We start from the raw sequence: 13,256 nt of genomic DNA on the forward strand, positions 1-13,256 counted from the left end.
AGCCAGAGAAAAACACGGAAGACGGTGGGGGGGGGGGCATTCCCTCCCACTGCTTGTAAAAGCAGTCTAGAGGCTAATTAGCCACGAGGATTGCTTTTACATGAAAGCCGACCGCTGGCTGAAAAGAATGATACCAAGATGATACCTAAACCTGCAGGCATCATTCTGGTATAACCACTCAAAGTCGTGAATGGCGTACCTGAAGACAAAAAAATGGTTAACAATAAAGCACAGTAAACGGTAAAGTATAAAAAATTGCATACCTGAAAAGCAAACATGATAAAACATAATAACAATAAAACATTGCAGAATAGAATACAGTAAAAAAGAGCAGAACACCAGAGAGAGAATAGAGAGAGAGAACAATAAAACGACAACTATTTTTTTTTATTTTTGTTTTTTTTTTTTTTTTTTTTTTTTTTACACTTTTTTTTTTTGTAACTTTTATAACTGTAACCGGTTCCAGGTTCGGGTCTCTCAAAATGCGATGGCATCTTGGGAGACCCTGTGAAAGTGTGTCTAGTCTGTGCAATGCTGTACCCTACGCTAATACTCAACTAGTGAATGGTAGCGTTCAAAACATTCACCAATGCAAAGACCAGGATTATCAGGACAGGAGGGACAATAATAGCGGGTGTCACGTCTATATACGCGCTTGCTGCAGACACATCTTTTTTGGGGGGGTTCATTGGGTAGGGGTACTCGGGAGGACATATAAATGCCTCTCATGCAGCCGACTGCATTTGGTTGGGGATGTGAATGGGGGAAATACGGGCGCTGCAGAAGTGGTGGGTTCCCAATTAGGATTGGCGAATGCAGCAGGAAGGGCATTATGGGCACGACGGGCCTGTGTTTGTCTTTTTGGTGGCAGCGGGACACTACTTGTGCTTGCCACCTCACCAGCTTGAACTGCACTTATGGGACTCGCCACGTCACCAAGTGTTACTGCAGTGCTGGTATGACTACGACTGGGGTGTACTAGGCCGCTGGCGCTTGCCAGTTCACCAAAACGCTACAAAAAAAAGTGACAGTGATCGATCGATACTGCACTTGGGTGGGCTGGGCTGGGCCGGGCGGAGGGGCAAAACGCAGGTGCTAGCAGGTATCTGGGCTGATCCCACTAACACTGCGTTTTTGGGAACCCTAAACTGCTGGGGATGCTAGTATAGATCTGATCGGATCAGATATTGATCCGATCAGATACTATACCACTAAGGGAGGTGTACGGTGCGTGCGTGGGTGTTAGTGGTACTGGCGCTAATCTGACGCTGCTTGGGGCTGGTGCTTGCCAGTTCACCAAAATGCTACCAAAAAAACTGTTAGCGATCGCAGGGATCAGGCCTGACTCTGCGAACGCTGCAGTTATGCGTTTAGTGTTTTGTAAGTGACAGTGATCGATCGATACTGCACTTGGGTGGGCTGGGCGGAGGGGCGAAACGCAGGTGCTAGCAGGTATCTGGGCTGATCCCGCTAACACTGCGTTTTTGGGAACCCTAAACTGCTGGGGACGCTAGTATAGATCTGATCGGATCAGGTATTGATGTGTTCAGATACTATACCACTAAGGGAGGTGTACGGTGCGTGCGTAGGTGTTCGCGGTACTGGCGCTAATCTGACGCTGCCTGGGGCGACGCATATCACCGCCGGGCGATCAGGGGGCTAAACCTTTATTCAGTAATAAACGGCGGGTGCCCTGACACTAAAAAAAATAAACAAACTAACCAGCGTCACCCGTAACAGTTATACGGTGATCAGTGGTGAAAGGGTTAACTAGGGGGCAATCAAGGGGTTAAAACATTTATTAGGTAGTATATGGGGGTCCCTGTCGCTATAAAACGCCGACAGCGAACCTAAATATTTACGTTCCTAACTAGCGTCACCAGCGACACTAATACAGCGATCAGAAAAATGATCGCTTAGCGACACTGGTGACAGGGGGTGATCAAGGGGTTAAAACTTTATTAGGGGGGGTTAGGGGGGTACCCTAGACCTACAGGGGGCTAATACTAACTGTCCTACCACTGCTAACTGTCACAAACTGACACCATGCAGTAATCAGGAAAAAACAAAACAAAAAAACCTGCTTGCTGTCAGTTTGTGACGGGGGGGGGTGATTGGGGGGGGATCGGGGGGCGATCGGGGGGGGATAGGGGGTGTTTAGTGTGCCTGGCATGTTCTACTGTGTTTGTGTGTGTGTGTGTGTGTTGGTGCACTTACATGTCTTCTCTCCTCGGTGCTGGAACGGAAACTGGCCAGCCGAGGAGAGATGACATCACATCCTCTGCCTCTGTGTACTATACAGAGGCAGGGGATGTTTCTCATTGGCTGGGAGCGATCGCGAGGGGGGGGCCACGATCGGATGGTCTCCCCCTCGTCTCTCAACTCTCCCAGCCAAACGCCGACCGCCGATGGCACCGGGGGGGGGTCCGATCGGACCCCCCGCCCGCGGGAAGGCAATCACGTACCAGGTACGTGATTTTGCCTGCCCGTGCCGCTCTGCTCACGTATATATGCGTGAGGCGGTCGGCAAGTGGTTAAGGAAGATTAACAGTCCACATGCAAAGTTTCAGGTGCTGTGAGGGTCCCTCCCCACCCCCTCAGGTGAATCGCCTGCCTTCTGGAATACAAATGTTTTATAATTGCATACAGTCTAACACTGCTTCCCCAAGCTTTTATGTAGTTTGCAGCTAGGGTCAATGGCATGTTCTTAACTTGCACAGACTGGGGGTTAAGGTCAGCAGAGGCCCGGTTACCATAGCCTCAGTATATGCTCCAAACGAGGCCCACTCAAACTTTTTCAACAAATTTTTTGAGACTTTAGATAATTATCATTCCGCACATCTAATAGTGGGTGGGGACTTCAATTTAACAGCTCACTCAGTTTTGGATAGAAGCAGAGTTGTCCCCTCTAAAGCTTTCCCTAAATCGCTGAACAGATCACTATATAATCATCAATTAGTAGATACTTGGAGAGCCCACAACCTAGGTATCAAATCCTACACCTTCTATTCCCACCCGCATAACAGCTTTGCATGACTTGATTATATCTTCTGCACCTCAATCCTACTGGCCAATTCCTCTAAAGCAGATATACATGCATGTCCTTGGTCGGATCACCATATAATCTCCTTTAACACTTCACGCATAGGTCTAGCCAACACAACACACTCATGGCGAATAAACGATTCCTTGCTCACAGATCCATCAAGCAACCAACAAATTCTATCTCACCTAGAGCAATACTTCGCACACAACGTAACACCTGACATGTCTCCTACAAATATCTGGATGGCACATAAAGCGGTAATGAGAGGCCATCTGATAAATATTGCCTCAATTAAAAACAAAAACAAATCCAAACTTGCAGATATTAGATCCCTTACAAACGATCTAGATAATTTATATCAGACACAACCAAAACCCATCTAGTGACCTTTTTAAACAGATTCAAGAGAAACGCACTACCTTAGACACATTATTAGCATCGAACACCGAAAAGGCCCTCAGGTGGTCTAAAGCCAGATTCTTACTCAACAGTAATTCATATTCCACCATGTTCGCTAGAAAACTTAATCAATCTACAAAACCACCCAACACATACAAATTAAGGAACCCATCTGGAAATATGGTGTCCCATCCTAAAGTCATGAAACTGTTCTTGGACTTCTATAAAAATCTTCTTTCCACACCACAATCAGCCCCCAAACAGTCTTCCCTTGACTGGCTTAACAACATTACATTGCCCACTCTTTCTAAGGACCAAATAGAATCTCTCAATGCCCCTTGTACAGACATAGAAGTTTGCAGAATCATTAGAACTTTAAAGATATCTACAGCCCCAGACGGCTATTCCTCGTCCTACTATAAAAAATTTGCCCCTACCATTACCCCACACCTTACTAAATTATATAATAGTATCTTACAAGGCGGCCAATTCCCATCTGAAATGCTATTAGCCAACATGTCTCTTCTTCCCAAACGAAATAAAGACCACTCCACCCCTCAAAACTACCGCCCAATATCAGTTATTGATAACGACCTAAAAATATTTGGCCGAATTTTGGCAGACAGATTATCGGCTGTTATCTCCCCACTAGTTGATCCTGATCAAACGGGTTTCATTCCTAACAGACAAATAACAGACAACATACGACTGACCACAAATATCATTCAAGACTCCAACACAAATTCCAAATCCACACTACTACTCAGTCTCGACATACATAAAGCGTTTGACAGCATTTCCTGGTCATATCTTGACACTCTACTCCCCAAATATGGCATCAACAATGAATTCTTACATGGTTTTAAGGCTCTCTATCACAAACGCGTATCAAACTCCCAGGCAACAACTCAGACTTTTTCCCCCTGACCAAAGGTACCAGACAGGGTTGCCCCCTCTCCCCTCTACTTTTCGCCCTCGCGATAGAACCCCTTGCCTGCGTGATTAGAAATAACATAGACATTAAAGGATACTCCAAGGGATCCAAGGAGTACAAACGAAGTCTCTACGCAGATGACGTGCTTCTGTTTATAACCGACCCTCTTGTCTCTCTACCCAACCTAACTAAAACCCTTGCCATCTTCCACGACCTGACAGGTCTGAGTGTAAAATCTATCTAAATGCTCAGCATTACCAATCAACATTCCTTCAGCCTTAATAGCTTCACTTAAGGACAAATTCTCATTTAATTGGAATATGGATTCATTTAGATATCTAGGTATTACATTTTCCTATAAAACGTTTTACCAAGCAAACTATCCTCCTTTATTTAATAGCATTAAAAATTTACTTAAACTTTGGTCTTCATACCAGATTTCATTCTCGGGTAGAATAGTGGCTGTAAAAATGATATTACCCAAGCTGATATATATATATATATATATATATATATATATATATATATATATATATATATATATAATTTTTTTTTTTTTTTTTTTTTTCAGAGCCCTTCCTTATTCTACAAAAAAAAAACATTAGATTCCTTACAGAGAGATCAACAAATTTATATGGCTAAACAAGAAACCCAGATTTAGCTATTCCCTTATGTTTAGACCCCAAGGAAAAGGAGGCCTCAGCATTCCTAATCTTTGGCTTTATTATCTATCGGCCAGATTTACACAATTAGCCCAATGGTATGCCCCTTCACTTCAAATCCCTTGGCTGCGGTTCGAAGAAGAATCCATCCTACCCTACAATCTACAAGGACTTCTCTGGTCCAAGACTATCCCACCACAAAAAATTAGACCCCTAAATCCCGTCTTTCACACCCTTCAACTATGGAACAGACAAGTCTCTAAATTCAAATTATCCTCTGACATTCCCCCCTTGGCTTCCTTTCTAGGTGACCCTCGTTTTCCCCCTCCCAGACAGAGCTCAAGATCAAAACTCCCTAATGAATTGGAAGTCACATAACCTAACACATTTAAAATCGCTCTCCCATAACAATTCATTCCTCACTTTCTCCAGTCTAAAAATAAAATGGTTTTCCACCTACTGAACTAGAGAACTATACAAATATAAGCAATTCTATCAGAAATATCATTCACTTACACTTCATCCCCCCCCCCCCCCTATACACAATTTGAACAAATTTGTATCTCTTTCCCCCGTGATAGTGGTTTATTCTCCAGATTATATAAAAGTTTAAATGAGACCAACATGCCTGAGAAATCACATCCCATGCTACAATGGAATCAGATTTAAATACCTCATTTACTCAATGGGATACTATTTTTACAAATCTCCATAAATGTTCCAAAACCACCTCAATCAGAGAACCATCCATCAAATTGCTCTATAGATGGTATCTTACCCCCGCTAAATTTAACTCATTCTATCCCCACTCTGCTTTAGGGGTTGCCCCTCTCAGGGTACACTCTTGCATATCTTTTGGGATTGTCCCCATATAAACACCTGGCATAAGGCTAGCACGATCATTGAAAAAATATCCGGTAGGAAGTTTTCTTACACCCCAAATCTGTCTTCTCCCCTATACAGGATATTCCAATGACTAGCACAAGGCTAATCCACACATTTCTCAGCTCCATTCATTGGGCTATAGCCTTCAATTGGCGCTCCACTACGGTTCCTTGGTCACAAATTCTCAACCGCATGTCGAACATCAGACTTTCTGAAAAAATTCGCCACACGTTATATGACTCTATGCCTCTTTATCAAAAAAAGTGGACCCTCTGGAACACCACCTCCTTCGATTTAGAAAAATTTCTATTTTATTTTCCTCACCTCCTCTCCTTAACACATACGTAATTGTCCTTCCTTCTTCCCTCCATGATAACTGGCATATTTATGACACTGCATTATTCCATCTGACTAACCATAACCCTTTTTTATTTCCTGTACAACATTCACTGTTAAAGATATCTGTATATATCTGTACCATCATTGTAATTGTTTTATACCTTGACCTTTTACATAATAAAAATCGTTTGTAAACAAAGTCAGCAGAGGCCACCTATGGTGGGCTCCCCTTAAGCCAAGCATCTCGCACCCCTTTCATATTGCAGGATTCTCTGTTGGGGACCCCGATCAAAGGAGGATAATGGTGGTGGGGGGGGGGTTTATTTTATTTATTTTCCCATTTAAATTTTAAAAGATCAGAATCCAAGCTAGCTGCTTATAACTTTAGGTGCAAGTAGCAATCTACTTAGTTGCTGCAGTTGTGCGGAACCTTCTCTAAAAGATGGGAGGTTGACTTGAGTTCTACATAAACTAAGCTGGATGGTCCAGATGGAAAAGTGTGCCCTCTCAGGTGGAAAAACTACTTTAGAACCTTTTTACAAGGTTGAGACTACATAAGTCAGTGTAGACCTGTTAATGCCCTCCATTTAATCAGAATTTTTACTACAGTATATAGTGAGCTTTTAAAATTCCAGTTTAAAAATGGAACTTGTGTAGCTATTGCTGAACTGGATTTTAAATGTTTGTCCTTTGTAGGAACAAGAACCTTGTGTGACGAGCATCACTTTCAGTGTGGTAATGGCCGTTGTATTACAGAAGTATGGCGGTGTGATGGAGATGAGGACTGCGCTGATGGATCAGATGAAAGCTCATGCAGTAAGTTCTGTTTCAATTGTATTTTGAACAATTAAGGAAATGTCGTTAGGAAGTACAAAAATAGAAAACCAATTACAATGTCATTACACACATTCGACATTCTGGGATATTCTTAATAAGACTAGAACAAGGCTATGTGGGTTTATACCTCAGGAAGGTGTGTAACAGAGGACCATACAGTAGGTAACATTGTTGCCAGAGAGGGAGAGAGGAAAGATGTAGCGTCTTGTCTGTCTGGAAGTTCTCAATCAATCACTCGTCTCAATTTCCATTATTTGTAGAGGTGAGCCAGGGTTTCCATACCCTATCAAACTTTGTCTGTCCCTGTAATACACACAATTTTCTCATTGAGCATAATCCAAGTCCGTTAAGCTTCATCAGGGCCAAATCTATTACTGTACTCTTCCAGGCCATTGCAGCAGCTATCTTGGCTGCTAGAAATGTGAAGTGAATGAGGATTTGTGTGTCTTGAGATGTCTACTACTGGCATGTTCAATCGTGTAGTAAGTGCCAAGTCCATGTGAACAGTCTCTCAGATCACCATAAAAGCATGCATACTTTCCTTCAATGGTCTGACGCCCACTAGGTTCTTGGTTGGCCCAGGATGCCGTCACTTCCACCTATACACTGGAGTGCAGTCATCCTGGCAGTGTGCCACAATATGAGCTGTGCATTCAGAGGACTGCGACTAGGAAGGTAAACTTACTTTATTGCAGAAGAGACCTTTCATGTCTCCAGGAAAGCCTGCTTATTCACTATTTTTGGTTCCGCTTTACACCTACAAAAATTGCCTTTTTAAATTCTTGGGGTGGGTGCCTGTTAATTTTGACATCAGTTTTAGTAGCCTCTTGGAGGTCCAGCCTCCTTCTGAAAAAAATTAAGAAAATGCTGTTGCTGACTTTTATTATTAGGACCCTTGCCTGTTCAGGGATCCCGTGATGACGGCACCCCAGATTTTTCCATCAGCTCTTGGATGCTGCTATCCCTTGTAAGGGAAACCGGTTCCCTACTGTGCTGCGCTTTGTGAATGGTGGGGAATGGAGGAGGCGGGGCTGCAGTTAGATCACCCGGAAGTGGGGGAAGGAGGCAGATAAGCGGAGCTTTCACTTTTGGGTGGTGCTCTGGTGTGTGTGTGTGTGTGTGTGTGTGTGTGTGTGTGTGTGTGTGTGTGTGTGTGTGTGTGTGTGTGTGTGTTTTACATGTAGAGTAGGTAAACCCTGGTGGGTTTACTTCCCTTTTTTTTTTTTTTTTTTTTCTTTTCCCTGCAAAGGTAAAGCATAATGGGCTACTATGAATCGCATAGTAGCCCATTATGTGTCACTTGCCTGACACCAAAGCCCGCGATGTCTCCATTGTCCCCACTAGCAAGGAGCGTCTATCTTCGCCCGTCTTCCTTCCGGGGCCGCGAACTCCGGCTCTGACTGGCCGGAGTCGTGTGATGTCACAGCATGACCCCTATTAGAAACTGCACGATGAGCCCTTTCTAAAGGGCGCATGCGTTGATGTCGGTGCTTGTCTTTTTAGGAGATATTTCAAGCACCTACAGGTAAGCCTTAATATAGGCTTGCCTGTAGGTAAAAGTGGTTGTACAGGGTGTACAACCACTTTAACACTGGTGGCTGCATTAGACCATTTTAATGTTTAACAGTGGAACGAAGCTAACCATGATTTGCTTAATGTACAACCTTAATCCTGTTACACAATCTACAGCCAACATAAGTCCAGATAAATCTGCTGGTGCATCTTTAGATGGCCACACATGGATTGACATTCAGCTTCCTAGTGGGAACTGACAGAATGTCAAATATCAGCAAAATATCAGTAATTCAATTTAAAGAAAATTGGCATTCATATTTTATATAGATGCGTTGGTGATCTTTCAGTGTTTTTTTTAATTTTGATTATGGCATACAGCTAGTGAATCCAAAATTCAGCATCTCAGAAAATTGGCATATTACATAAGACCAATAAAGATTTTTAATACAGAAATGTTGACTTACTGAAAACTATGTACAGTATAGTATGCACTCAATACTTGGTCGGGGCTCCTTTTGCATGAATTACTGCAGCAATACGGTGTAGCATGGAGGTGATCAGCCTGTGGCACTGCTAAGGTGTTATGGAAGCCCAGGTGGCTTTGATAGCAGCCTTAAGCTTGTCTGCATTGTAGGGTCTGGTGTCTCATCTTCCTCTTGACACTACCCCACAGATTCTCTATGGGGTTTAGGTCAGTTTTCTGGCCAATCAAGCACAGTGATACCATGATCATTAAACCAGGTATTAGTACTTTTGGCAGTGTGGGCAGGTGCCAAGTTCAGCTGGAAAATTTTAAATCTGCATCTCCAGAAAGCTGGTCAGCAGAGGGAAGCTTTAAGAGCTCTAGGATTTTCTGGTAGAGGGCGGCGCTGACTTTGGACTTGATAAACCGTGGAACAACATTGGCAGATGACATGGATCCCCAAACTGTCACTGTGAAAATTTTGCATTTAGTTGGGAAATCAAGATCCCAGAGTCTGGAGGAAGAGTGGAGAGGCACAGAATCCAAGTTGCATGAGGTCCAGTGTAGTTTCCAGTCGTGGGCATTGATCAAAGTTCTGCAGGGACTGGATGAATTTTGATCCAGCTATGGCAGTTTCTGTTCAACAGAAGTCCATCTAATTGACTTCTTGTGAATTGGACTGTTGGAAAATTTTTATTTGATTAGCAGCCGTTACCAATTGATCAGTGTATACTGACAGCAGAGGAGTCACTAATGTCAAAATACAATGGTACAGCGGGGAAGATTCCTCCATCAATCTCACTTGTGTGAACAGGGGAATTTAGTGCAGCCCCTTTGATCCCAAAACAAATCTATGGCTGACTTTACCTGATTGCAGAAGTAAGTGTGTGTTCCCCCCCCCCCCCCATGAAAATAAGACCTAGCGTGATTTTTGGGGATGGCTGTAATCTGTTTTGATTATCCGTTAGATTAGATAATGTGCAGTATCTCCTTGTGTAACTTTATTGCGGAACATACCTTATCTACAGCACAGCTGGCTGCTCACGTGACCCACCGGAGATCTCTCCTTAGCGGGGATCTTGGCCCTCCCTCTGCAGTATTCGAAACGGGGAAGAGCTCTGGCAGGTCACGTGAGCGCCCAGCGGTGTTGTGAATAAGGCATTTTCCACAAAGTTGCACGTTACATAATCTCTTTACAGAACAGAGTAGATCATTTTTACAATGACTTTAACCAAGCTTTTGGGATTATAGAATTTCATAATGCTGACTCCTGAGCTGAGAGGGGGAGAAGATGGGAACACGGGAACTTTAAAAACTATCGGTTGAACCCGGTTTTGATTAATTCTACAAATTGGTTACATTTTAGCCACTAGGCCAGTTTGACTATGGTTGCAAGGACATACCAGAAGGATGAGTGTGTGTGTGTGTGTGTGTATATATATTATATGTGCCACTTTGATAACAAATTACTGCAAGATTTTAAGGCTTGAAAAACTGGGACAATAAAATACAACTTGCTGTCACTTGCATTTTGGTTGCATAAAAGCAATTGACTATTCCCAAATAGAATCAACAAATTCCTACCTCTTGTCTGGTCTTTGAATGCCCATCCTGTGTTTTTTCTGATCACTCCAGATGCCTCTTTAATCCACACATATTAATAAAATTGAGTATCTGCTACACTTGAGCTCAGAAGCTTAATTTTGAGATCTAGTGCAATATTGTTGCATTTGTTTTTACTCAGTATAACTCGGATATAGTGCATCCGGAAAGTATTCACTGCGCTTCACTTTATATTTTGTTAGGCTACTGCCTTATTCCAAAATGGATTATATTGAATTTCCTCAATTCTACAAACCATACCCCCATAATGACAACATGAAGTTGGAAATCTTTGCAAATTTATTAAAATAAATAAATTTGTACCACTGCCATGTTTAACTGTAGGGATGGTATTGGCCATATGAGCAGTGACTGGCTTACTCCAGACGTGACACTTTCCATTCAGGCCAAAGAGTTCAATCTTTCATCATACCAGAGAATTGTATTTTTCATGGTCTGGATCCTTCAGGATTCTTCTTTCATGTAACAAGTGTAGAGTTCTCTGCTCACTGAGCTGTCTGCGAAGTTTATCACAACATTGTCAGTGTTGGTAGATAACTATAAACATTGTAACTTTTCATTCTTGGATCAAAGGAATGAACTTCAGACCATAAATGAGGGAAGTTTAACCATTTAAAGTCTAAACTGACACTTGTTTCTTATAAAGTTAAAAATATATAAATTTTTTTTTTTGCTAGAAAATTACTTGAAACCCCCAAAAGTATATTTATATTTGAGGGTTTCAAGTAATTTTCTAGTGGATAGATGGTTGGTTTGTGCTCTTACATGCACTGTTAACTGGAATCTTGTATAGACAGGTGTGCCTTTTCAAATCCTGTCCAATTTTTAACTGAATTTACCACAGGTGGATGCTAATCAAGTTGTGGAAACAGGATGCACCTGAGCTCAAATTTAAGTCATGGCAATGACTGTGAATACTTATGTACATGGGAATTTATTTGTGGTATCCCCATGTTGCCACTCACTGTCTTGTCGCTGACTTTGGCAGGACTTTACCTACTTGCAGTAGAGAAAGTGAAGGTAGCATCTGCCTGTGCTATCTGAGTTGACTCCCAAATTTGGCAGTTTACCGATGCCTTTTTATTTGCAAGTGGCGTTACCCCAGAGTATAGATAAACGAGGCATAAGTCATGTAGTTTTAATGTTCAACTGTATCTAACGTGTGTTTGTTTTGTTTTTTTTCTGAATGCTGGTGCTTTGAGTTAGAGGCTGGTAGAGGTTTAACCAGTTGCAGACCTTTTGTAATTAGATGACTTGTCTATACAATGCCCAAGTATGCCCTGTCCCATATCTTCCCCTTTTTTTTCATGTTACTGAAGACCTAGCACAAGCTGTTGGTGGTCTAAGTGATCATGGGTGTGGAGTGCGGCTGTGCTGGTTGCAATATTTGCTTTGAATGGGGTGATTTTCATCAAATATGCTCTGCACTTTTCTAATAAAAATTGTAAAGGTTCTGTAGACCTAGTGAAGGTGGAAAACATTGCTATGCAAAAAAATATCAAGTAGTTTTTTTCAATGGGAAGACCAGGAAGTTGGCCCCACTTATCTGTTTGCTAGAGACCACTTTCATCTTATGAGTACTAGAACACTGTAGTGGTACTTATCAGCGTGAAGCCTGTTTTTAGTGTATACATACGATTTTGTGTCTTTTTTTTTTTTTTTTATCTGTCCACAGTAAAGAAAACCTGTGCAGAGTCAGATTTTGTTTGCAGCAGTGGCCAGTGTATTCCACAACGATGGCAGTGCGATGGAGACCCAGACTGTGAAGATGCATCTGATGAGACAGTAGAGCTTTGCCGTAAGTGATCTATTCTAAAGCATGCTTGCTGGTGAAAAATCTTTTACATTTTTTCTGAGGTAGAAGGGTATTTGGTGATCTTGCTGTGTAAGTTTTTTTTTTGTTTTTTTGTTTTTTTTTTGTTTTTTTTTTTAACGTTGTTTTAAGGTGTGTGTGTGTGTGTGTGTGTGCGCGCGTCCCACAGGTACAACTGCCCATTCAAATGAACTCTGGAACCAGACTGGGCAAAACCTTAAAGGGTAACTCCAGTTTCATGGGGGGGGGGGGAGAGAGAGATAACAATATGCATATTAAAATTGCTACAAGTCCTTTTTGAATGTTCTAAAAATTGCCTTTCCTCTTCAATCTGTAGCACCAACTTCCTGTAAGTGCAAAGCAATATGGCAACCTAGAGGAGTTCACTACAGATGGTGTATGGAATGACCCCCAGAAATGTAATTTCCTGCCAGTGTGATTTGGTGCAGATTTCTGGGAAAATCAGTAAGCCAGATACAAGTCAGATTTTGGGCATCCCCTGCCACAAATTAAATTTTTGGTGAGATACTCCCAATGGGGGGGTCGTGTCTAAAGGGATGCAGGCCCTGCCACTTTACTCGCTAGAACCTTGCAAGTGCAGTAGCTGATAATTAAGTCACTCCCATTCAGTCTGCATGTGAACAGACAAAACTATTTTCAGAATAACAAAAGGTAGGAATCTGTAGCAGTTTGTTAAAATCCTTGTAATGTTCATCGATTTTACCCCCCCCCCCACTGGG

The 13,256-nt window shown here is 42.3% G+C and overlaps 1 protein-coding gene across 1 annotated transcript in view; it reads left to right on the forward strand.

Annotated features, from left to right (window-relative positions):
* Nucleotides 1-13,256, forward strand: part of VLDLR (very low density lipoprotein receptor) — a 102,572-nt gene that overhangs the window by 35,426 nt on the left and 53,890 nt on the right. Inside the window, exons 2-3 of the mRNA XM_073634913.1 lie at nt 6,962-7,081; nt 12,379-12,501. Of these exons, the coding sequence (XP_073491014.1) occupies nt 6,962-7,081; nt 12,379-12,501 (243 nt within the window). The remainder of the gene's footprint in view (nt 1-6,961; nt 7,082-12,378; nt 12,502-13,256) is intronic.

The sequence above is a fragment of the Aquarana catesbeiana genome, linkage group LG01 (genome assembly GCF_042186555.1).
Source record: "Aquarana catesbeiana isolate 2022-GZ linkage group LG01, ASM4218655v1, whole genome shotgun sequence".
Classification (NCBI taxonomy): domain Eukaryota; kingdom Metazoa; phylum Chordata; class Amphibia; order Anura; family Ranidae; genus Aquarana; species Aquarana catesbeiana.